The 27,930-nt window shown below is 32.8% G+C and overlaps 1 protein-coding gene across 18 annotated transcripts in view; it reads left to right on the forward strand.

Moving 5' to 3' along the window:
• Window positions 1-27,930, forward strand: part of LOC150099111 (paired amphipathic helix protein Sin3a-like) — a 578,777-nt gene that overhangs the window by 173,834 nt on the left and 377,013 nt on the right. For 16 of the 18 annotated variants that reach the window (XM_090404589.1, XM_090404593.1, XM_090404598.1 and 13 more), the window contains one exon: window positions 3,894-3,980. The exons of 1 other annotated variant lie outside the window; for it this stretch is intronic. In XM_090404589.1, the coding sequence (XP_090260715.1) occupies window positions 3,894-3,980 (87 nt within the window). The remainder of the gene's footprint in view (window positions 1-3,893; window positions 3,981-27,930) is intronic. One more of the 18 variants, XM_090404602.1, reaches the window with a different exon arrangement.

The raw sequence follows: 27,930 nt of genomic DNA on the forward strand, positions 1-27,930 counted from the left end.
TGCTTTCCATAGATTAAAGAACAAAGGGGAAAAAAACACAATAACTGGAAAAAAAATTCAATGAATTTTTATGCATTTCAGTGAAAAGCAGTATGAGGAGTGAAAGAAACACCCACAAATATTGTAAAGAAATAGTTCATTCACTAACAAACAGGTATATGAAAACAATGGTCTTAAAAGAGGTAAAAATGAGATTTTCAGAGTGCCTCAATAAAGAATGTTGTCATCCCCCTAGTAATACAGCACTTAAAACAATGTGTCATACCTTTTTTATAATGGCTTCCAGGAACTCACTTGGTAATAATAACCACTGCTCCTGAAAAGTTCTCATTAGTCCTTCAAGGTTTCGGGGAGGGGGATTGAGAGTATCAACACATCGACCCAGAACATCCTACAGTGCTCAATAGGATTAACTTCATGAGACCCTTCCTGGCTGGCTAGTTCATAAATATGATAGTCTCTTCTTGAGGATATTGATCTACATGTTTCACTCTAGGAGGATGATCATTATCATCTTGTAGGATAAATGTCTCCTGCTGCACCTGCATGCAGACAAACATATGGGTGTATGACATTGTCTCTAAGTTGCAGCATTCCTAGTTCTACTAGGAATTGCATACAGTCAGTGCATCCACCCAGCGAGATGCCTCTTCCATCACATTACCTCCCCACCTACCACCACCCACCATAAGTGTCCCTTTCACGGATATTAGGGTGATGATAATGTATCCTTGGTTCTGTCCAAATAAGAGCATGCCTAGTATCGTAGAGCAAATTGGGACTTGTCAGTAAACCATACTGACTACATTGGTCTTGGATCTAGTTGATGTGGGGCCCGGCCCATTTCAAATGTTCTCTTCTGTGGCATGGGGATAGGGCACACAAGACTACTGGTCAGTTAGCATATAGACCACCTTTGGGAAGCTTTTTGTGTACAGTAAAAGCAGTTACTAATGTTCCTTAAACCGATGTTAGTTCAGATTGTAGCTGATTCAGAGTAGCACTCTGCAAATAATCAGTTAATAGTCACCACTGTGGCTGTAGCCTGACTCCTTTCTTCATTTTGGATGCTGTTCTTTCTTCAGGATGCTGTGTATGACTGTTGGAATTAGTTTGTCCGTGAACCACTGAATGATTCACTTGCAACCATCTGGTAGCTACCTCGTTTTATGATTTTCCAACCTGAATTCATCAGTTAAATGATACCTTGCAGCCATATCCAAGAATTTTGGTATCATTAAATTGAAAACCACTCTAAAATGCTCACTTTTATGCCATGGCACATTTGCATATACCACTCCACTGATAATGACACTCATTTGGATACAATAACCAGACTTGTTACTTTTTTACATAATGTACCAAACTTTGAAATTCTCCCCTCCCCCCCTTCCTCCTCAGTTATGACAATTTTTCTCTTTGTTCCTTAATTTATCCAAACCAGTGTAATTTGAAAACATCCCCACTGATTCTTCCCCTTCCTCCCAATAAAATCTTTACTACTGTTATGTGAGGATAACGGTCTAAGTCTTCAGATTTTGTGTTGTCATCAACAGTTCATTGAAGATAACTAGGATTATTGATGAAAATAAGATGCAATATTTTTGGAGCAAAAATAAACAACTTAGACAGTTTTCTTGTTTAGTGTATTTCAAGATTTTATGGTTAAAGCTGTTAAAATCATTTATTTATGGTTATATATTAATTATAATGAATTTGTAATAGGTTAAGTAGTGTACTGTTTTATTTGTTATACAGTTTCCCCTTTTCTTCATTTGCTACAAATTTCATAAAATGATTTCTGTATGTAACAAGGAGAAATCCAATAAAAAATGGTAATCTTGAAAAGTGCTTTCACAAGAGATTGTATCATAATATGAAGAAATAATTGTATTCAGAGGTCAAGAAATGTAATCTAACTAAAATAAAGCTGTTTGGTTTTTTATTGTATTATGAAGGCCCATCAAAAGATTTGTAGACTTTCTTGTCCAGCTAACTTATGCTAATAAATTACCTGTGCTATTTTCTTATTTCATTGATTATCCTGAACACAAGTGGTTGTTCAATCTGTGATATATCACGCTATGAATTGACAAGAAGTTCAGACGAAAGAAGAAAGTTATGTTAATTTGAATCCCACAACAACTTTTAATCTATAAAAATTAAGGACAGTAAAGAACAGCAGTACAGGAATTAAAAAGGGAACAGACATTGATATTTCAAAATCAGAAATTAGAGTATTTCTATATGGAGAAATTAAAAATATTTGGCTGTACTCTAAAATAATTATCTGCTCATTTGAAACCATTTTGTGCTTCTATTATGACAGATACTGACTTGTTGTGACTTAAATTTTGTTATAATTCTGAAATTGCCAATAGAATGCTGTGATGGAATGAAGCATTTCAAATTCATTGTTTCTCCTTTTTTATTTTCCATTAAAATTTTTTTAAATCAGAACTCAGAAGGAAAATTTGTATATTTTAGTTAAATTTGTAAATTCAAAATTTTATTGACTTACTTATAGTCAAAACAGTTACTTTTTCATTTCAAAATGTTTTCCAAATTTCTCATTAAAAATTGTCCAACTGAAGCAATAATTACAATGGCACAGCAGATTTTTGAGCATATTGATTCACTGAGTGCTATTCAGCCACAGCCGAGTATCACAGATGTAAGAAATCTATTGGTACACTGCATTTTGTGAAGTGCACTTGATAACTCTCTATCAATCTAGTTTTACAAGTGGTTTAATTATTTTAAATACCATGATAAATCCTGAACTTAACAGAATATGTTTCAAAACTAATGTACTCAAAATTAAGAATGATGTCAATGATATCCCTGAATTTATTAATAACTTATGTGGAAGTTTAGGCTATCCCCATGTATTGTGCCTATTCAAGTGTCATAATTTGCCATAAATTAAAAATTTTTGATGAATAAAATTATTTTTTTTTTCAAGAAATAAGATATTGTTTGTGTTGATCAGAAAGGAATAATAGAACTCTTTGGAAATGTCTTATGCTATGGTTATGCTAACTTTTTTGATATTCAGAAAACAGTTCTGATGCCCAAAATTGTAATTTATTATTCCAGAAATTCCACTTGTGCCATAGAGCACAAGTTGACATCTATAATTATATTCATTAAATGTTACAATAAGACCTAACATTGGCAGTTGCTGTGCATTTATTACTTACATAATTTCTGATCAAAAAGCAATGTTGGGTCTTTGCTACTTCATTTATATACCTTACTCCTTGCTTCTCTCTCTCTCTCTCTCTCTCTGGGACTTCAGTTTATTAAATGAACGCGTGTATCTCAGCATTTGTTTTCAGTAATGCCTGAGGTAGAGGAATTTCAGAATCTTACAGAAAAGTAGGATTTCACTATTTTTGAACTTCTACCTTTCTTAGAAAAAATGTGTTAATGTTAACAAGTATTTCAAAGTTAGCTTTGTTGCCATGGATGGAAATTTGTTTGTTTTTGGTGGGGGGGGGGTCTTCAAACTTTTTAATGGGCCTTCATACTTAAAAAAATCCTGGTGTGTAGCAACCACCATATCATCGTTTTCCCTCCAAGATCTCTTTCAACATTCTTCATGTGGATATGTCATATTAAATGAGTTCTAAAATGAAAATACTGTTCATGTTTTGCTTGTTTCTTTCTTTTTTTTTTTTTTTTTTTGTTTATATCCAGATATAAATAAATGAAAAAAAAAAGCCCTTTTAAATTCCGATTATTTAAAGAATGATTCATTCTGTATGAAATTCCTAAATTAGGTGTTCTCATGCAGATCTCATTAAAACATTAGCACAGCCACTGTTTTAATGAGAATTATAATTTAAAAAAGAAAGCTTTTTTCATTGTTCTATTTTTTTAAATTTTAGAACCGATTTCAGGGGCAGCCTGACATATACAAGCAGTTTCTTGAAATATTGCACACATATCAGAAAGAACAAAGAAACTTAAAGGAGGTAAGGTTTACTTCGACTAGATCTAACATAGTTTGCAATTAGGATACTATAGCATCTTCATCTTGCATTTCCAGTTTTTTTTTTTTCCCCTCTCTTTCTTTTTCTCAAGACGCGCTATAGAGAGGCATAAGTAAAATACAATTATCGGTATTGTATATTTCTTCTCATTAATGTAGAAAACTTGGGTGTGATTTTTTTTGCTTTAAAATTTTATTGCTGTTAATTAACAAGTTTACATGGTTGATTTAGAAATGCAGACAATAAAAATTATCATAGCACATTCACACCAGAACAATTGCAGAAATCATATGGCAAATCCTGTCTGAGTGGAACAAGTTCAATGAGTTGTACATTTTCTGTAAGACTTATGTTGTGTTATAGATTTAAAGAGTCCTGATGTGCACCTAGTTCTCATTCTTCGCTTAGTTACACCCAATAGAATATATTTTCTTTCATCAGACTTTTACCCTGTATGCATGTTCTAGTTGGTTCAGGTGTGCATTCTGACTTAAAAAGATTTTTATTTCAGACTGAAGTTGAGAAAACCAAATGTATGCAGAGGTTGGAATGTTATTTGCTTTTATAGTAACACTTTTATGATGCACACACTTGTAGCATATCTCACTGTCTGCATGTAGGTTTATGATATTACCGAAAGCTTGGTGCATTCGCTTTGCTCACGCCATCACATTCTTTTGCTTGCACATAGAAAGAAATTTGAATGGAAAGACAGGTTCACACTAACCATATTTGGAAGTGTTTCTCACCAGTGGGACACTTGTTAAGAATTATTTGGGTGCAGTGCTGATCTTTTAAATGTATTTAATTCTGCTTCTTTAAAGGAATTGAGGCTACTTTTCCTTGATAGATGCTATCTTTGATACAGTATTAATTCAGCAGATTAATGTGTTTTTATACACGCAAATCTTTCATCTTATGCATACATGTTATTCTTGATTTTGCAGTCATGAAAATATAACCCTTACCCTACTTTATGATGACACATCAAATTTTAGTACTGATTATAACTATGTTATACGTGGCATTGCATATGTCATGAATGGATGGTTTACTGGAAAAGCAGTCATCTCCCATATCAAAAGTTATAATGCTTATAGTACGTTACACTGATATTTTGATGGGGGGAAGGAACTGTTTACTTTCTATTCAGTTGATTTTAAAATATTCAAATTTTTAAATTAAAAAAAAATCTTGAAAGCCATGTTTAGTACATTTCAGAATTTTGGTGCAATCCATCAGAATGTGTGAATTTAACTCAGTAAATTAAGTGAATTTTAAATTCACTTAATTTAAAATATAACTCAGTGATATATGAATAATTTATTGTTAAGATACTCCTGCTTTATTTTTATAAATGAATTGCATCTGGTTCATTCATTACTGTTTTTCAGCATCATATTTGAAGGCATTCATAAAAGTGTTGAGATCACAATCTCTCATTTTGGTCTAGAGATTGTTGATGCATCTTCACAGATTATATATTCATGTCTGCATTTGTAGAATTTGAGCAGAAGTTTTTCAGTCAGACTTGTTTTTCTCAATCTGTAGACCTTGAAGGCCAAGGCCAGAATCGACATTGTACCTCTAATAATGTGTTATCTCAGACTAATTAGGGAATTAGTCAAATCCACAAGGTCTTTTCTGGATAACCTATGTAGAACATCATAAGGAAATCTAATCCCTGTACTTAAATTATCAGAACTTTGAAAGGAGAAGAAAAAGAAAAATTCTGTGAGCCAGTGTGAAAGATAATGACACATACTTGGAATTTCTGACACTAAACTAGAAGAAAAAAATTATTGAAACAATCAAGTATATTTTACATAGGAATATGAGAAATTATAGGCAAGCAAGAGTTGGAATTAGTTTTATAAAAGATGGAAAAGAACTTGAATTTAAACCACTTTTCCATAGAATTACAACTCTTTAGTTGAAAATCAGCAGCAGTTTGAGTGTAATATAAGTGTATAAAGATAAGAAATAAAAACATATAAAGATGAAGTTAATGATTTTTATGAGATCTAAAACAGGGCGAATGTTAAGTGTTGAAGTTATGAGCCAAAGAAATTAGAGATAAACTAATGAATTTGGAGAGAGGTAGGGATTATATGTAACTATTACTTTTTCTATATTTTAAAAAAGAATGGAGCTAACTAAATGGAGAAGTTTTTAATGAGATGAATTTGTAGTAATCACATTAGTAATCTGTGATCACAGATTACTGGGAGGAAGGATTAAAATAACCATCAAGACAGAAATATTGAAATTTGCAAAAAGAAAAAAAAGCCCATAATGGAAGGTATGGTGAACCATAAAGAAAATTTTGAGCGAATAATGGAGAAGATAATTTGAACTATGAGTGAATTAGACTTATGTGAGAGAATGGAGGAAATTGTGTCAAATCAACAACCATAGAAGTTACAATAGATTTAAGAATCTTTACCTGTAAACTGAACATAGAGAAAAACTTGTCTTTTTTTAAAAAAAAAAAAAAAAGATTAAAGAACATGTAGAAATTAATCAGATGATATAAGAGCTGTATGAAAAATAATGGGAAAAAAATAACTGCGAAGGGTCAAATAAGGATTACCAGAATTTAAAAAAAAAATAAGGAGTACAACACGCAATGGAGGAACGTGTTCTTTGATTTTTTTTTTTTTTTTTTTTTTTCTTTCTAGGAATATGAAGGTAGTTAAATGGATAACAAATCATAGGTAAATACTGAATTGCCAATCATAATAGAAGAATTATATAAAGTTCTCAATTCAGTAAAGAATAATAAGTCCTGTATCAGGTGGCATCCTGGTTATCAGGTTTGAATTTTGTCATTGATGATTCCAGTTGTCTTTAGGTAAGAGTTGAATTTCATAACAGTTTTTCATGATATAAACATAAGGAGAAAAATATATAACTGTGTGGAAAGGCTTATGTGTTCGTCACACATGTTGAATTAGATTTTAACGGTATTGATGCGAACACAGATTGTTATAAAAATAACTATTAACTTAAAAGCTAATATTTCGCTGTTGTTATATCCAGCATCTTCAGAGCGCACAAACACAGTTTGTTACAATGGTGAGACAACCACAATCTGGTGTAACAGTGGGACTAGTATAAGTAATTGCAGCATGCAACACAGGACTACAGTCCTAATTAGGTGCCATCTAATTTTGAAAAAAAAAAAAAAATAAATAAATAAAAAAATATTAATTTGGTCTTAGGATGACTGTCTCCCAAATCTTTGGTATCTCCCAAATCAACAGAAGCCTTAAAACATACTCCAAACCTTAACAAGTATGGCTATATAAATCTACCAAAGATTTGGGAGACAGTCATCCTAAGACCATATTAATATTTATTTATTTTTTTATTTTATTTTATTTTATACTTTTTTTATTTTTATTTTAAAACTTTGGACTACTTTTTTTCCCTTTTTTTTTTTTTATAACTTAGATGGTGCTTAATTAGAACTTTAGTCGTGTTGCACACTGCAATTACTTATACTAGTCCCACTGTTACACTGGATTGTGGTTGTCTCACTATTGTAACAAACTGTATAATAAATTTAGTTTAATCCTTTATCCAAGTGTGAGCAAACAAAGTTTGCGCCTGAAAGTATCTTCAGGACTGGGGTAAGGTGGTACAACACCAGGACAACTCGTTGCAAAAAAAGGGTGGCACACCATTTGGCAACTCCTATAGGTAGAGATGACCTGCTAAAGCTTCTGCCTGGTATCTCAACTTGGGCCTGGCTCCCACTGAAGAGACCTCAATAAAGGTCGAAACTAGTCTGGGTAGTGGCCCTTCCCTTAATGCATAACATTAGACATATCCGCAAGGAGATGTGTTTTGCATTATAGGAGATACTGAGACAGGAGGGTTAGTAGCTTGCTCCACCTTTGCAACGAGTTGCCTGGTGTTGTACCACCTTACCCCAGTCCTGAAGATACTTTCAGGTGCAAACTTTGTTTGCACACACTTGGATAAAGGATTAAACTAAATTTATTATACTCTAACCATGAAAAATAAACTTTCAACTGTAACAAACTGTGTTTGTGTGCTCTGAAGATGCTGGACATTAATACCAGCAAAATATTAGCTTTTAAGTTAATAGTTATTTTCTTAAAAATCTGTGTTTGCATCAATACCGTTAAAATCCAATTCAACATCGAGAGGAAAAAATATGATTAATTTATCGAACTTACTAATATTACACTGGTTTCCTAATTACTATCAGAGCACCAATTATAACTCTGGGAAGCACATAGCCCTTAACCAAATAGTTGTAGAAACAATTTAGCATTCTTTCTTTTTCAGTTGCAATTTGAATTGTTTCTATAACTCTTGTTGAGTACTATATGCTTATCAGTTATAATTTGTACTCTTGAGAAAACCAGCAAAATACAATAAGTTCTGTGAATTGTTTTTTTCTTTGTTTCTATTATCAAGCACTGTTATGAATAACCACCTAAACCTACCTATACGTTCCACAGCTTGGGCTTAAATCAGTGATTCAAATTATATAAAAAGATTGACTATAGCCAATCAGTTTATTATTGCAACTGTATAAAATTTTATGCATATTTTAAATAGAATTGACTGGCCATGTGAGCAAGCAGCCTTCAGCACAATTTTCTGATCTATGACATATTCAGACTATAGTAATAGTAAAAAAATAAGTAAATTGTAAATTACTAGTAAGAGATATTTGTTTGTAGATTTTGAGAATTCCTCAAATTCCTGATATATACTCAGTGGGTGAATAGAATATAATAATTACTACATGATAAGATTACATCATTATTACAAACTTCCTTCAGACAGTTTTCCTCCAAATTAATAAGTTATCTATAGGAGAGAATAAATGACTACTATTTGGGTTTTTTTTTTGATCAAATTTATTTTAAAACAAAGTTATACCAACTAGTTTCACCAACTGTGGTTGCTGGCTTCATCAGGGTAAAAGATATATAAATATAGTAAGAACACTTAAACGCTAAAAACTGTTATCTTTCTCAAGCTCTAGAGCAGGGTTCGGCAACCTTTTCGGATTGAAGAGTCATTTGTAAAATTATATCTGTTAAAAAAAAAATTAGGGAGCTGCATGCAGTGATGAGCAACCAATGGTCTGCAGGTTGCATGCTGTCCTCTCAGGATTTTTGTGTGGTCCATGGTGTTTGTTTTGTACGGCAGAATTAGTATATTTTAATTAAAAATCTATTTTATGAATGTTGATTTTTACATGTGGATTTATTTGTGCAGGCTTAAAAATTAAAATATAGCTAAATAATGGAAAATAAATTAATACTTTCTTATCAAAGAAAAAGGAAATATTCTTTATGCGGATCGAATATAATTAAATTATTTATTTGTTTTTTTGTTTTTTTTTACAGTAATACGTTTTCATACTTGTTAAACACAGGGGTGGTCACACGAAATTATATGATATTTTGAAATATATTAAATAAAACAAAGATTTGCTCCTCCTTACAAAAACATATATATAAAATCCAATAACATACCTATTTCTTTAATTTTTTAAATTTAAAATATCTTCTTAGTACGACTTTTGCTGTTGAACTTCTTGGGATAGTTTCTCAATATGCAGGGAATACACCGTAATTTTCATTATCAAACATTATGAAAGACTCAATTTGTTTAGTAGGTTTCTCAACTTTTAATAAAATTCATATTAGAAAATATTTGCTCACAGAAATATGTCGATCTGAAAATCGATAGAAGTCCAAATGCGTATGTTTGAAATCACCGAATGTAAGTGTCCAGTGTTGGAACGTTCCATCTGACTGACTGACTTCCAATTATGTTGGTTTGTTAAATTTATTATTACCTCTTTAAATTCCGTTTTTTTTTTTTTTTTTTTTGTTAGTTGTTGATTGATTCTCATCTGAATATAAAGAAATTTATATTATGCTGCATCACCCTATATTCAGATTAGTCCAAATAATATAGAGGAATCAATCATCAACTATATATTATTACTTTATTTTCAGACCGAGGTTGTTAATAGTATTTTAGGCTTCCGCAAAGGTCCGATTAATTTTATGAGCGATGCAATGAAAGAAAATCATGCAAACACCAAGTTTAACTCAACAAAAGAAAACATTTAATGTGGAATGGTACAACATAAACATACAAGTATAACTATCTGCAAAACGTTATCGAATTTTACAAGAATGCATATTAGTAACTTACTACCTCTGTTTGTTTCTCTTTGCCCTCTTCCTTTTCTCGGTTAGGTTTGCGGATTATGTCTAATGTTGACATTTCTTAATTCTAAAGCTTTAGTATTTTTTTCACATAGTTCTCTCTATCCAGTTGGATGAATCATATCATAAATATATTAGCTCAATTTAATGTATTCAGAATAATTACAATCCATTAACTATCAAACATTTATTTCTCAGTTCTTTATGCTCAGTCAATCAAGTTGAGATTAGTTCTTAAAAGTTTAAGCTTCCAAATGTTACAATAACTAATCTTATGACAGGCTACACAATATTCTTTCTCAGTCTGCTAACACTTAATAGAAACAACATAACACTTATTGTTTCGAGGGGAAAGTACTTCAGTACATCTTACATCCGACCATTGATTGACATAACACCACAGCTAAGGTTAAAGTATATCCGATGGAATTAACAGATATTGCTTCAAGTTATAGAAAGGACAACTCTTACTGGGCTACTGCTTCTAAGCATCGAATTCGCATAGGCACAATTGAATTTCTTATAGACTTTTACTTCATGACAACAATTTAAAAGAAATCTTCCAGTATAATAACTGAATTATAGACACAGAATTACACAAGTCTTGATGCACTTGGTTTAAGTTATTTACTGATTCCTTATTTTCTTCTATGTATTAACTTCAATTCTGCAATATTCTTCCACTAACCATTAGGAAATTATTGTAGTATCAGAACTCCTATAGAAGTAATTCAAAATACCTATTAATTCCTTGTCCTTTCCTAGACTATTTTCATCTCATATCCACTCCCCTTATGCCACTCACTACCGATCTCTATGCTGTCTCCAGGGCTTCTCTCATTTACTTTTGTTTTCCAATCAACTGCGTTCTCCTTTTCCGGCCAAAATCTGGTTTTAACCCATTCAGCTTATATCAACTGGCTTTTCTCTTTATACACAGTAGCTCACGCTCTCAGCACGAGCTAACTAAAACAAACTCCGTTTCTCCGTCAGTAGCCAATCAAATCCCATCAGTAGAATTCTATAAAATTACCTTTACTTATAGAAGTAACAAAAAAAATATATATCACGGTTCACATAAGGTACATTTAAATTTATATACACACAGTTTCTTATAATAAATTTCACAGAATAAAGTAAATAAAATGAATGTCATTTTTATATAGAGTCTTTATTACTATCACATATTCTAAGATTAAATAATTAATTAATAACAAACAAAACTCAAAGCATTTATATGAATAATATATTACAAGCAAGATATTAACAACAAATAATATTTACAAGTCTTGCTTATGACATGGTGGATTATGTTAAATAAGAATGAAGTATTATAATATACAGAATATCTTCATTCACAATTTAACACCGGTAAACAATTCCACGTGTCAAATGCAGTCTAATATTGCTTTTTAAGATCTTCTATTTCAGACCCTTTTTTTTTTTTTTGTATTGCAAGGGTAGATTGTTGTTTTTCCAACTCCTCTAGGTCAGCTTTAATTTTTCTAAATTTTGAATTCCACAAATCCCAAGTTTTCAGGTCCTCTAACTGAAGTTGAAATGCAGCCTCATCAATACCAGCAAAAGGTGAAAAATTTAATTTGGCAGGATTAATTTCAAGTGATCGCAATAAAAATGACATAGTTGCGTTGTTCTTTCTAAATTTCTCAAATCTCCCATTAAATGCAGATCGCATATTTACCACAATTTCTTTGAAAAATGTTAAATTTATGGAATTATTATGAGCTTGTTATTGTTGATATTTCTCCAACATAGGAAAATGTAATAATGTGCCTTTCTCTAAGTCTCTCGCAAACAAATATAATTTTTGTTCAAACGAAATCACTTCTTCTAAAAGCAAAACTGCTGGAAAAAGACCCAGAGGCTGACCAAGATATAGGTTGATTGATACAGTAAAAAGTGCCTTAGAAGATAGATATATAAATATAAGATTTGACAGGCAACAGATTGATTTGGCAGAAAATCGTAGGTAGGAAGTTAGTAATGATGTAAATTTTTCATGTAGTACTATCATATCCTGTACACCCCATTAGGGTAAATGTCAGGAATTTGGTGATGATGCTTGAAACGCTGATCTCTGTTGGCTCTTCATTAGTGCAATGACAACCTAGTTACTTTCACTGCAACCATAAGTTTTATTTTATTTTGTTTATTTATTTTACTCATCGAAAACATAATTCATCTTGCCTTACCTTTTAATAGTACTAGCCCCTTTCACCAGCTGATGTCTCTTTGCTGACATTTGCTTTTAGTCTTCCCTTCACAAACATATTACTTCTCTAGCTTCCTGAGTTTACAAGACAACTTGGTATTCTTTTTGTCTTAAAACTTTAAACTTGACACTTTAATTAGTAACTCTGTACAGAATAGAAATTCATACTGAATATCAATTCACACATTTATTGCAGTGGTGCATTAAAAAAAAAAAAAAAAAAACACTCTGATTTCTGTTCTTCTCTCTGTGATATGAATTTTAACTGTACAATATTGCCAGTGGATACCAACATGCAGTTGCAATTCTACTACTCACCTCTTGAATATGTTATCATTCATCATGTGTTGTCTCTATCCAGGAGGTTGACTACCATGTCTCTCCACTATTTTTGTTCCTGTGCCTCCCTTGCACGTTCCTCATATATCAGATATGTCCAGTTCTTAAGATTACTGCTCGAAGTAATTCTTTGCATTCCTCATTTCGTCTTTCCCCCTGCCATCCCTTCTAGGACCGCTTTTTGTAGGCTGTCATGTCTGAAATATTTGGCCTTTCTTCTTTTGATAGTTTTAAAACTCCCCCCCCCCCCCCCCCCCTTCTGTCATTTGTAGAACTTCTGTATGTGATTTCTTCCGAGTCCATTTGCTGCATAATTTTAAGAATTATGAAGGTATCCTTCATAATTCTTAAAATCCAGATCTCAAAAGCTTTAATTTTATCTTCTACTTCTTTTAATATTGTTCATGTCTCAGCCCCATACAATAGTATTGACATATATAGCATTTTGTCAACCTTATCCTCATTTTTATGCTCAGTTCTCCAGACGTGAGGACATTTTTCAATGTGTTTGAATTTCTCTCTAGCTATTCAATTATTCTTTATTTCTCTTGTACCATCTTCTGTTATTAAGGTGCCGAGCTACATAAATTTGTCTTCTTGCTGAATCGATATGTCATCTATTTTGATATCAATTTTTTAGGTGTTGTTATCTTTTTCTTGTTTATTGCCGTTTTCTTGGGATTAAAAAGTAAACCATATTCTTCACTTATAACTCTTACATTGTTGATTGGATTTTCTAGACATTTTTTCGTTTTCTGCCAACAGAACCGTATCGTCAGCATATCTTAAATTGTTTGTTCCTTCCTCTATTGATACTCCTTTTCAATTTCTTTGTATCTTTCTTCAGTATATATATTAAAGAGTATTAGGGATAGTATACATCCTTTTGTACTTCTGGAATTTACACTCCAAAGAGGATTGTAAATTCCAAAATTGCTGCTGTTTGTTCCCAGTATAGATTTGTATATCTTATATCTTTTCCATCCATTTAGATTTTGAGGCACCTGATCAGTTACGTATGGTTGCTTGAATCAAAAGCTTTGATGTAGTCTACAAAAAAACATAACTGTCTCTTGTTCCATTTTTTTTTTCTTTGAATTCAAACTGATTTTCACCTATTTCCCAGTTGAATCTTTTGTTTATTTGCGGAATAATGTTTTATCAGTATTTAAGCAACATGACTCATGATGCTAATTGTTCTATACTCTGAGCATTCTGTAGCATTGTCCCTTTTGGGAATGGGTATGAAGGTCTTAGGTCTTTTGGGAGATATCCTGTATGGTATCCTGATGTCTTGAATAATGGTATGCTACCATTATTCATTCTATTTATGCTATTTCCAGCAAACATCTAAAGTTTTCCCCAAAGACTCCAGTTGCAGCTGAAAAATTATAAAGAGGGAATTCTAGGTTTGTAAACTTTTTTGAGTGTGTTTGTGGGTGGGAGAAGATGTATATATATAAACCTTGCAAATTTGACCTAGAAGTTTTAGATTGAAACTTGCATTTCAATCTAAAACGAGTATAATGTACTTACCAGCTTTGTTTATTCTTTTGTCTATTTCTGTAATAAATTTGCGATGTTTCACTTAAAATAGAATTGTTCTATAGGACTGTAATACCCTGAGGTCATTCTGAAATGATCTCTGAATTATTTTGCTAAATATATGCTAAATTTTTTGCAGCAGTAATTCTGTTTACTTAAGGAATCCTGCAGAATTATACTGGATTTATTTATGACATCTGCATTAAGTATCCAGATAAGATTAACGTCTGCAGTTTTATTATCAATCTTAATGCTACATTTCCTTCATAATGTGATCCATATAGATAATGAATAACAGTAGCAATAATGTGCGTCTTTGTTCATGCCTGATTTTACATGAAACCATGTTCTTTAACTTCTTGAATTCTTACTGCTGACTTGGAATGTGAATATATATTTATTTTATTTTTTTCATAACAGCATGCATGTGAAAAGTTTCAGTACTCAGCTGTATGACAGTGCTTTCTGTGGGCAAGTTAGAGAGAAGAAATACATTTGTTGACGTGTTTCTTTGAAGAGCTTGGAATTTTTGTAATCATTGGTGGAAAATGGTATGGCGATTCCAAAAACCTCCAGTATATGGAATTAAAAAGGGGAGGGAAGAAAGGGAAGTTGGAGAGATTGAGAAGGTAGTTCGATAAGTTTGGAACTGAACTTTGTTGTTTACCAGAAGCTGCTCATGCGCATATATAATTAGGGGAAAATAGGGGAATGGTTGTGGTCAGTTTAGTGGAGCAGCATCTATGGAAATATTTGTAGGAAAGATAATGCGGCAACAAATGTTAAAGATACCAAGCTATTTTAAACCTGGTTTTACTCCATTTCCCAAGTAAGCAAACAGACAAATAAGTCAAGTTTGCGCCTGCAAGTAATGCAAGTCTAGCTGACCCTGCAGGTAGTGCAAGACCAAGATAACTCATGGTAAAAGTAGAATAAGCTCTTGATCACTAATCTTAATATTTACCCATAATGCAAAGCACATCTCCTGGAGATGATGTATGATGCTTTGTATTAAAGGCAAGGGGCCACTACCCAGACCAGTTTCGACCTTTATTTAGGTCTCATCAGTGGGAGCCAGGCTAGAAATATCAAGATTTTAGTAATACAGAGCTTATAAGTATTTTACCAGAACAAGTTACCATAAGGTGTTTTAACCTTATTAAATAAAAATCTCAGGAAGAGATATAAATGTAGAAAGTAATTTACCTTGGGTATATTAAATGTTAAAGATACCAAGCTATTTTAAACCTGGTTTTACTCCATTTCCCAAGTAAGCAAACAGACAAATAAGTCAAGTTTGCACCTGCACATAATGCAAGTAGACTTGCATTATGTGCAGGTGCAAACTTGACTTAATTGTCTGTTTGCTTACTTGGGAAATTAAGTAAAACCAGCTTTAAAATAGCTTGCTATCTTTAACATTTAATGTACCCAAAGTAAAATACTTACTACAAATGCGGCAACAGTATGGGTAAGTGACTGCAGGGAGTTGGTATGAGAGAGGAGGCTTCACACATGTAAGAGAAACTGAATATAATTTATTACTCCTATATATTTTGCTCAGTATATCATGAGTTTTGGGAGAAGATAGAAAATCTGGTAATAGAATTTAAATTCTAAATACATGAACGAGTCATTAGCATGCATACAATATCACGTCTCAGTTGCAGATGTCCAGTAAAAGGAAAGATTATTACAGTTCAGAGACATGGAATAGATGTATAGTTAATTTAAAAATAATAAATAAAAATATAAACAATTAACAGCAATCACTTACGAAAATTTAGAAATAGGCATACAGTCGGTACGATTAAGATTAGGATGGTGACATAGAGCTTAGAGCTTCACACGATTTAAAAAAAATGTAGCATTTTGGTATGGTTACATTGAAAGGATCAGTATACTCTATCTTAAAGGAACATTTGAACAAATAACAAGGACCCTTTGCAGATATCATTTTTATACCACCACCATTTAACCAGCCTTCCTAACGTCTATCAACGATACATTATCACCTTTTCCTGATGTTTATCAAATACCCTATTTTTGTCATCTTTGCTACTTTGGATAGACCTGCTGTTCTGCTATTATTAGAATTGAAAAATATAAAGGTTATGTAAGATTTTTGGATTCTGAACGTTCAAGCCTTGCTTCTCATGTCATCAACACTAGACACAAGGTTCACTGGTCGCTACCACATTTCAGGTTTTTGACTTTTTCTACCTTATATTGATTACTTATTTTTTCTTGAACACTATTTGTAATTTCGAGTCTACAGTTCAATTCTGAAAGCTGACTACTGATTTTGTTTTGTGTTAAAGATATCCATTTTTATCTTCTTTAAAACTAAATGTGATCACTTCCTATTTCAAATCCTCTCTATGCTCTTTTATTCCGAACCAGCATAAAGATATCTGTCAACAAGGTCTTTTTATATATCTCCTCTCAATCTGAATAAATGCATCTCTTTTTTAAAACTTGGTTTCAGTAATGACTCATGTCCTGAACTGAAATCTGACAGGTTCTTGCTGCTATTAGATATTATTAGCTTTGCTCTTTTCTTCAGTTTTTCAAATTTCCTTCTTCCAAAACTTTTCTGTGTGGTATCTATCTCCTACTCCAGCTTTTCCATTTTCATTTTTAGTTGTCTTATCTGATTTGAAGAATTCCCCCACTTCTTTCATGCTAGAACTATCTCTGGGACAAACCATATGTACAAATAAGTCTTCTCTAGTTATCCATTTTTATGTTTTCACACATAACTGTACTTGAAATTGCCATACTTTCAATACAAAGATTATCTTCATGCTTAGTATTGAATACTGTAGTTATACTTTCTTTCCTTAACCACACCTGAATATATCAACTTTATAGTTATTGTTAACTCTCTTTCCTTTCCTTTCAAACATTCACATAGTCTGTGAAAATCGACAATGTGTTCTCTTGAATTTGCCACTGCTTCACTGCCATTTGATTCTTGTTTTAATTACACTACACTTCCTCCTAATAATATTTATATATTTGAGTTGGCGGTTCGCTTCCGGAAGTTATTTGATTTTTCAAATTTGCTATCTAGTTTTGTATTATGAACAACGTTCCCTCTAAGATGTGTGGTGCGTGCATGGCTGCACAGTAACTAAGGGCCTGCTGAATTCTTGTTATCTAGCTGTCAGTGGACTTATCCATTTGTTTTCTGTGTGTATTTGAAAAAATGCGATGCATTTGTCAGGTCATGTTTAAAAAAAAAAAAAAAAAATTCCATGTAGAGCAGTAGTCTTGCATATGTTTATTTATATATTTATTTTTTATTTATTTTTTTCTACATTTAAGCTGTAAATGATTTCCTGATAGATTAAAGTCTTATGTGATGTTCGAGTTTTAACAGTATTTATGGCTAGACCAGGCATATACAGTTCCATATATTGAGTCACATTTTCATACCCAGTATAAATTGGAGGAATATGATGCTCCCTAGTCATTGCAACTGTGTCTGAGTGAAATGGCTGTGAAAAAGGAACTGACAGAGGTTGAAACAGGCATTGTGACAGGATATCATGTTGCAGGTCCATCTTTTGACAAATTGAGCCACTCTCCAGTTAACAATCAGAGATACCATACTGAGATGGAAGATCAGGAGAGTGAAGTATGAGTGCTACCAACAGAGGACAACCCATTACACTCACTGAAAAAAACTGTAGGCCATTATGTAGAATAATATGCAAAAACTGGCATTCATTTTTCAACACACTGAATGTGGATTTCTGGCCATCGATTGGTACGCATATCTGCACAAAAATATTTAGAATAGAGACCCACAATATGGGTAAATCTTTGATAAATCATCATGATTTATCAAGGATTTAGGCTTAGCATGGCCTGTTCTGGCCTTAGAAGTCATTGTTGAATCTTTTAAGAGGGACGTCCTTGTTTTCTTTTTCCTAATGGCTTGTACTTTAAGGCTTTTTTGGTAATCTTTCTATTTTCATTCTTTGAACGTGTTCCATCCATTTATGTTTATATTTTTTAATTTTTTCTATTACTGATTCTTGGTTTAATTCTTTCATAATTTCTTCATTTCTTTTGTGATCAAACAGTGTATACTTTGAAGTTTTTCTCATAAACTTCGTTTCTGCTGTTATTAATCTTTGTTTGTCTTTTTGTTTTATTGTCCAGATTTCACTTCCATACATTAAGACTGGTAGGGCTAATGTATTGTATACTTTTAGCCTGGTTTGTTTTTGAACTGTGTTTGGTTTAAATATGGAGTTAATTACACCTGTTATTTTTAAATATTTTACAATTTTTACGTTTATATCTTTTTCATTTTCGTATGTGATCATACATCCTAGGTAGTTAAATGAATTCACTTGTTCTAAGATCTTGTTATCTGTTACTATTTTAGTTCTTTCTGGATTTGTCCTTTAAAGGCAATAGTTTTTTATTTTTCTGTTGATATTATCATACCATAATCTTTAGCTATCTCATTTAGATCTAAAATAGCTTTCTGTAAGTTATCTTCACAATTTGTAATTATTATTTGGTTGTTGGCAAGGAGGAGAGTATTTAAGTTCACTGTAGAGAAAGTTTAATACCTTGATATAAATTTTTATTCCATTTTATTATTATTTCATTTAAGTAAATATTAAAAAGAGTTGCTGAGAGGGGACATCTCTGTCGCACCCCTTGGTTTATCTCTCTCATATATGATAGCTCATGATTTAATCTTATTTGCATTTGATTATTTTCATATATACTTGTGATAGCTTTTAGGATATTATTTGATATTTGTCTTTCATTTAATATGTTAAATGAAATGCTCTTTTAACTTCCTCAAATGCTTTTTCAAAGTTAATAAATGCAATATGTGTTTCTAAATTGTATTCTCTTCTGTTCTCTGTTATTAATTTTAGGCAAAAGGCCAGGTCTATACATGATCGTCCTTTTCTAAATCCATTCTGTACTTCAAAAATAACGTTTTTGGAATATTTCATTAGTTTGTTATTTAAGATTCTGCTATACATTTTGTAACAGGAAGTTATTATACTGATACCTCTATAGTTTTTAGGATCATCCCTATTATCTTTTTTAAAGATAGGAATCACTGTTGTTTTTTTCCATTCTATTGGGGGGATACCAGTTGAATAAATTTTATTTAAAAATAATAGAAGTCTTTCTTTGAGTCTTGTTCCTGCGTATTTATATAGTTCTGAACCTAGCTTATCTTCTCCAGGTGATTTTCCATTACTTGTTTCTTTCAGGCTGATTTCTAATTCTTCTTTAGTTATTTCCTTTTCACTTTAGTTGATTGTTTGCCAGTTATGTTTTTTAAAATATTTGTCTGTCCACAATTCTGTGTAGAAATTTAGAAATTCTTCTAATTTCAATTCGGTGTTTAATTTTGTTTTCTTTGGTATCTACATTTAAATGTTTCAAAATCTTATATACATTGGGTCTTCTTTTATATAAATCATGTTCTAAATTAGAAACAAATTTGTTCCATGATTCTCTGCCTTTTTCTGACTTCTCTTTTAGCTATGGCTGTTATTCTTTTATTTTCAATTTCATCTTCTAATCTTTTACTGCTTAACCATTTATGATAGGCTTGTTTTTTCATTTTGATTATTTCTTTGGTTGTATCATCCCATATCTTCAGTTTTTTCCTTTCATTGAATTTTTTGGTCTTTCCTAAGCTTTCATTTGCTGCTGTATTTAGTATCGTTTTTATATTAAGCCATTCTATTTCTATTTCTTCATTTTGTTTTATTTTATCTAGATATTGGTTAATTTTGGTTAACTAGCTAAACAAAAGTCATGGGAGGACTGGCAAGAATATAGAAAAGAAATATCAAGAAGGTGGCAAAATATTCTGGAAGTTTTTGAAGAAGCTTAGGAATGGAGGAAAGAGTGCTGTAAAAGGAGTTAGAGATGATAAAGGTGATGAAAAAGGGAGAAAAAGATATCCTTGAAGTATGGAGTAATTACTTTGAAAAACTGCTAAATGAAACGAACAGTGATGACAGCACAGTGGTAAAAAACACTTACCAGGCATGCAGTCAGAAATACATATCCATACTTGAAGTAGAAAAAGCCATCAAAGGCTTGAAATGTGGAAAGGCAGCAGGAGTAGATGATATTCGACCAGAAATGCTGAAGTATGGTGGTATAAGAGTCTTACAGTGGCTGCACTGCATAGTTCAGAAAGCCTGGACAGAGGGACGAATTCCCGATGATTGGAGTAGAGTTCTCATAGTACCCATATATAAAAAGGGAAATAAAACTGAATGTGAGAATTACAGAGGTATTTCCCTACTGAATGTTCCTGGCAAGATCTATGCAAGTATACTTGAGAAACGATTGAGAAGAATTGTGTGAAGAAAAGCTGGGTGAAGAACAAGCTGGATTCAGGCCAAATAGAGGCTGTCAGGATCTGATCTTCACTTTACGACAAATAGTCGAAAAAGCATGGGAATATAACAAAGATCTATATTTAAGTTTTGTTGATTTGGAAAAGGCATATGACAGGGTGCCAAGAGAGAAGCTATTCATTACGCTACAGTTATATGATGTCAATGGGGCATTATATCAGGCAATACTTAGTCTTTATTTCAGTTGTAAGTCAGCAGTTAGAATTGAAGGAAGTACAGGAAGATGGTTTAATGTTAAATCTGGTGTGAGACAAGAACGTACATTATCCCCTCTGTTATTCATTATCTATATGGATCACATTATGAAGGAAAGTATTATTAAACATAATATCAAAATTTGAGATGCTAATGTCATGGTTTAATGTTAAATCTGGTGTGAGACAAGAACGCACATTATCCCCTCTGTTATTCATTATCTATATGGATCACATTATGAAGGAAAGTATTATTAAACATAATATCAAAATTTGAGATGCTAATGTCAGCTCTTTGCTTTATGCAGATGATGTTATACTTCTAAATATATCTGCTACAAGTCTGTAAGATTCTCTGACTAAATTGAATAACTGTTGTAATAGATATGGTATTGAAGGTCAACAATAAAAAGACAAAGACAATGAAAATAGGCAGAATCGTTGAAAATATCAACTGTGTTGTGAATGGAGAACCTGTGGAACAAGTAAAACATTTCAGCTACTTAGACACGATTTTTAGTGAAGATGGTAAATTCAGTATAGAAATAGACAACAGAATCAGCAAAGCTGGTATGGTGGGAAGTCAATTGAATAAATTCATATGGAATAAGAGAGAAATTAGTCAAACACCAAATTAGCTGTATACAAGACAGTGTTCAAACCAGTTTTAACTTATGGATCTTGAGAGCTGGGTCAGAAGTAAAACACTTGACCAAAGACTTGAGACCGCAGATATGAGAGTTCTGAGAAAGATTAGAGGCATGAACAGATGGCATCAATATCATGTTAAAAACGAGGCTATTAGGAACTAACTTGACATTGTCAGCATCCAGGAATGCGTTAGCAGAGCTAATCTCAGGTGGTATGGTCCCTTAAATAGATTGGGAGAGGAAAGATTAGCAAAACAAGTGTTCTCTGCCATGTTGGCAGGAAAACGACTCAGAGGAAGACCAAGATATAGGAGGATTGATACGGTACAAAGTTCTTAGACGATAGAAATATAAGATCTGGTGATGTTGGAGTCTTGACATGTAACAGACTGATTTGGAGGAAAATTGTAGATTGGAAGTTAGTAATGATGTAATTTTTTCTTGTAGTACTATCATATCCTGTACACCCCTTGAGGGTACATGGCTGGAATTTGATGATGATAAGATATTGGTTAATTCTTTGTTCATATAGCTATTGTACATTTTTCATTCAATATTCAGTTTTATAAACAAATTTTCAAATTTTCTTTCTGTTCTTGTTACTTGTAGCCATTTAAGTTGTAATCTTAATTTTATTTTAACGAGGAAGTGGTCACTGCTTACTTCATGTGAACTCTAACATCTAGTGATAATTTTGATGTCTTTTCATTTAATATAAAATAATCTAATATTGATTTCCATCCTATTGCTGCCAAGTGGAATTATGTCCTCCATGTCAGGGGACTAGCCTGACGATGGAATAGTTCAGTGGTAGGGCTGCTACCTTTAAGGGTTCTGAATTAGCCTTTTTCCAAATTTAAACCAATAGGAGGAATAGTGTATATTAGAGGAGTAAAGAGTAGATTATAGTAGAATTATAGTAAGGTTTATAGAGAGGACATAGTTATAAGGCCAGAAATGAAGGCCATCGAGTACTCTAATAGCATAAGGGTCATAAAATAAGAAGAGTTGGCTGATAAGGCCTATAGGAAAGATTTAAGTGAGTGGATCTTCCTCAAAGTAGAAGAAGAGGATAGATCCAGCTAGGGGTCCATGGGAGTGCCACTTGCCTTAGAATCAAGGTGATTACCCCTTATTGCCCTGTTGGTCCATGAGTCGTTATTCAGTATATTCGGACCACCCTACGATACACACACATAAGGTGGGCTCCCCTATCTGCCATCCAGGGGACTTTCTCTCTCTCTAGGGGTTACAGGAACCCCCTAGAGAAATAAATAAATAAAAATTAGTGAGAACATTGATCCTGAACTAGTCTGAAGATAAGACTCTGCACAATTCCATTATCAGCAAAGACTTTGTGATCCTCTCTCATGCGCATAGATTGGTTAATAACACAGACCTGCAAAATTCGAGTCATGAAAAGTTGTCTGGAAACTATTAACTGTTTCAGATTTATTTTTGACTGCTGATTTCAAATATCTCTTCCATTTTTCTCTATCACGTAAGGATGTTTCACAAAATGGATCTCAATATTACACTAAAATAGCTTTAAAACATTATATTAAGTAAACTATCAGTATTTAAAATTTTCTGTAAACATTCTTGGAATGGAAGTTATGTAAAAAAAAAAAAAAAAAAAAAAAAATTAAAATAATTAAGATTAATGTTCAGTACATACTTTATATTTCGTTGTGGTGTCTTTTTCTTTTTCCTTCAAAGCTTCTTTTTGAACTTTTTCTGTGAAATACTTTTCCCGGCTTGTCTCTTTTCAACATCCAGCAATAGTCCACCATCATGTTGACATTCCATTTGTTCTGATACCTTCTTTCTATCTCCTTGGTGTCTTGGTCGAATTGCTCTACTTGCTCTTCACTGACAGTTCCCAGATTCTTAGGAATGTAGTCTAAATGAGAGTTGAGAAATTGCACTCTTAAGCTCATGAAGCATCCCAAATCCTTGAATTTCTGTAGCATGTCTTCCACAATCATTTTATAGCTGGGGTCCTTGTGATTTCCTAAAAATTTGGTCACTACCTCTTTCAACGCTTTCCATGCTTCTTTTTCAACAGTTGCCATTTTTTCTTCAAACAGTTTATCCTTTAAGTTTCTTCCTGATGTCCAGACTGATATATATATATAGTTTTATGAAAAATATTGAATGACTAGAACCGAGATTTAATTAAAAAGGTTTTAATATAAACACACTACTAGTTTCGGCCTGTAACAGCCTTCTTCAGGTGACATTATAAAAGAAAAAACACTAAACATTGAGGGTTAAAAGACTATGAACATCATAGACAGTCTTTATACATAATTAGCATTAAAACGTTGTAGTTGTATTTGAAGCTGTTCTTTCATTTGTTGCATTGTTGGGAGAGTGCGTGCTTGCTGCATCACGTGAACGCCAGTACATGATTACAGCTGAATGACTATCCGGGAGGTTGTAGCTTAAGTTGTTATTTAGATGAACAGGATTGAAGATGATTTCTCTCGATTCCACAATTTTTCTCTCTATTTCGTCACTGCAACGGAAGATGTTTGTAGATTTTTCCCAGCAGACTTTGTGACTTTGGTTATTATCATTAGGATTAGCCGAGAAGAGGATATAACTTGATAATGCACTTGCTCGCTGTCTCTTGTAAGTAATGTCTCTCATGTGTTCTTCCATACGCATTTCGACAGATTTGTCTGTCTGCCCGAAATAGGGAATATCGCAGTCACATAATATTTTATATACGCCAGGGTATTTGAGTTGATGATGACAAGGTTTTGGGTGGCTAATTAAGGAACGGATCTTTGGAAGTGGAGTGAACAAGGTTCTGATATTGTATTTTTTTAGAACTTTTGCTAATTTATGTGAAACAGTACTTATGTAAGGTGTTAAAATAAAGGAACGTCCGTTTATCTCTTCGCTCTCTCCATCCGTTAATTCCTCGCATATATGGTGTTCCTAAAATCCATAAAGAGAACACCCCATTACGCCCAATTGTAGAAGGTATCGATTCTCCTACATACAATCTTTCAAAATACCTTGCCAAATACCTCAAAAGTTTTTCAGGGAAATCGCCTTCCTTTATCAAGAACACTACAGAATTTGTTACATACATCAAGGATATTACAGTTGATGAAAATGACATCATGGCTAGCTTGGACATAACTTCTTTGTTCACTAATGTCCCAACAGATGATGTCCTAACATTACTCAAAGACAAGTTATCCAAAAAAATGTTAGCCTTGCTTACACATTGCATCAGGTCCGGTTACTTCAAATTTCAAGATAATATTTACAAACAAAATCATGGACTGGCTATGGGTAATCCTTTATCTCCTGTTCTTGCAAATATTTACTTAGAAGATTTTGAAACCAAAGCTATCTCTTCCTTTATTTTAACACCTAAAGTTTGGAAACGTTATGTGGATGATGTCTTCATTGTTTGGAGCCATGGACATGAATCCCTTATGGTTTTCCTCGAACATCTCAATAGCCGACATCAAAGTATTAAGTTTACTGCTGAGCTTGAAACGGATAATTCCTTGCCTTTTCTTAATGTCAAACTGACTCGCTCTTCTGCTGGTAAACTAAAAATATCGATATATAGAAAACCCACACATACCAACAGATATCTGCACAGTCAATCTCATCATTTCCCTCCTCATAAGCTTGGAATAATTTCCACCTTGGGACATAGAGCCCGTTCTCTTCTTGATGATCCAAATGAACTGCTTACAGAAATAAACCATCTGAAAACTTCTTTCGAAGTTAATGGATATTCCAAGAAAATCATTAACAAATTCCTTCTTAATCCTCCCAGACATCACTCAGAAGAAACAAATAGATTCAAAAGCAATATATCTATTCCTTACATAAGTACTGTTTCACATAAATTAGCAAAAGTTCTAAAAAAATACAATATCAGAACCTTGTTCACTCCACTTCCAAAGATCCGTTCCTTAATTAGCCACCCAAAACCTTGTCATCATCAACTCAAATACCCTGGCGTATATAAAATATTATGTGACTGCGATATTCCCTATTTCGGGCAGACAGACAAATCTGTCGAAATGCGTATGGAAGAACACATGAGAGACATTACTTACAAGAGACAGCGAGCAAGTGCATTATCAAGTCATATCCTCTTCTCGGCTAATCCTAATGATAATAACCAAAGTCACAAAGTCTGCTGGGAAAAATCTACAAACATCTTCCGTTGCAGTGACGAAATAGAGAGAAAAATTGTGGAATCGAGAGAAATCATCTTCAATCCTGTTCATCTAAATAACAACTTAAGCTACAACCTCCCGGATAGTCATTCAGCTGTAATCATGTACTGGCGTTCACGTGATGCAGCAAGCACGCACTCTCCCAACAATGCAACAAATGAAAGAACAGCTTCAAATACAACTACAACGTTTTAATGCTAATTATGTATAAAGACTGTCTATGATGTTCATAGTCTTTTAACCCTCAATGTTTAGTGTTTTTTCTTTTATAATGTCACCTGAAGAAGGCTGTTACAGGCCGAAACTAGTAGTGTGTTTATATTAAAACCTTTTTAATTAAATCTCGGTTCTAGTCATTCAATATTTTTCATAAAACTATGTATGTTAACCAAGTCAATGATCATTCTCTCATATATATATATATATATATATTAAAAAAAAAAAAAAATACCTTCTTTCAATTTTGCTGTAGATAATCTCTGAAAATTTGCACAGATGTATTTTAAACATTCTTCTTCTTTCGACAAAGCCTTGACAAATTCCTTAATCAATCCTAGCTTTATGTGAAGTAGGGGTGAATGGATCTTTTCCCGAGAAACCAAAGTTTCGTGTAACACATTTTTACTTCCATGTTCTAATGTGGCTCTTTCTGGCCATTCCTTCTTGATTTAATGTTGCTCTCGATATCGGCTGTCTCACTTACATAAAAAAGCATAGGTATTTGGTGTATTCTCTTTGTTATCCCAAAATCATAGATATGAATTTAAGATCACTGCAGACTGTCCATCGATGATCATTGTACTTAAGTTTGCTGAGAATGAAGGCTAAATTTTCGTATCATTCTTTCAAATGCACAGAATCTGCTATTGGTACTGAAGCATACTTATTGTAATTATGGAGAAGCACAGCTTTCAGGCTTCTTTTTGAGGAATCGATAAACAACCTCCAATTGATGATTTCATATTTTGTTGAATTTGCTTATCAGTCTAGGAATATCACTTCAGTAAACTAAATCACCTTACTCTGAAAAGTAAGGAAAAAAATCAATTTCTGTATATCTAAGCCATGAGAAAGAAGTGCCAGGGGCTAACAAATTCTTTTCATTTAGTCTCGAGCTCAGCAGTTCTGCAGATTCCTTAGGAAGACCTAAATCTCTGACCGGTATGTGAAAAAAGTTCAGGTGAAAACTTTCCGAAATACGATAACCCTAGTAGTCAACGACTGAAGTTCAACTAAAGAATCACACAAGAAAATGTGTCTGTGACAACAGGAAAGTCGTCTGTTATCTTGGCGAATCAGATTCAAAGTAGTCAGCTGAAATTTTATCAGCATTTCTCCCTCCCTCTCTTATCTTAAGAATGAGAAGTTTCGTGGAAATTTCTTTATTTACCATAAAAAGGCACTTCAAAAAAGCACTTATACAACTAATTAGCTGTAAATAAAAGAGAATGAAAATAAATAACCAATGTGCTGAATTTAAATCCAAATACTGCTAATAAAAATGCTAAAAAATTAGAAATTAGGTAAAATTCATGGGTGATGGAATTTTTTCTGAACTCAGCACCTAAAAATCTTTAAGAATTAATTATTACTTCTCAGACAACTTTTCCATCGCTGTCCTGTGTAATACTGAAATAATTGACAGTGACTAACTACACATATATAACGCACGCACACACACATGCAAATTAATTTAACGCCTTTTATTTTATTTCCCAAAGGGAGTTTGCAAGGCCATTTAGTCTTGGGGAGGCATTCACAAATAGATGGTCCCCAAAGGCTTTAGAGGATTTCAATTGGTATCTGGAGATGAATGTAGCAGACAACTGCAGCCATCTTTTGATTCTTAACACCATTTATTATTATCTGAATTTGACAGCAAATTTCTGTTTTATGGGTATAAAAACTCAGAATTTCCAGCTGGAAAACTCTACTTGCTTCTGTGAGAGATCAACTAAGTTGGGAATTGGTTGATGAAAGGCTTAGAAAAAGTTGAACTAGTGACAATTAGATGAACTTTAAGTGACCTAGTGATATGGATTTACATACTATTTTCACTAGATTTGGCCCTTGGAACCATTAATGTCATGATGAAC

This window comes from Typopeltis vanoorti, chromosome 15, assembly GCF_054136105.1.
Source record: "Typopeltis vanoorti isolate ZY-2024b chromosome 15, IOZ_Tvanoo_1.0, whole genome shotgun sequence".
Lineage (NCBI taxonomy): Eukaryota > Metazoa > Arthropoda > Arachnida > Uropygi > Thelyphonidae > Typopeltis > Typopeltis vanoorti.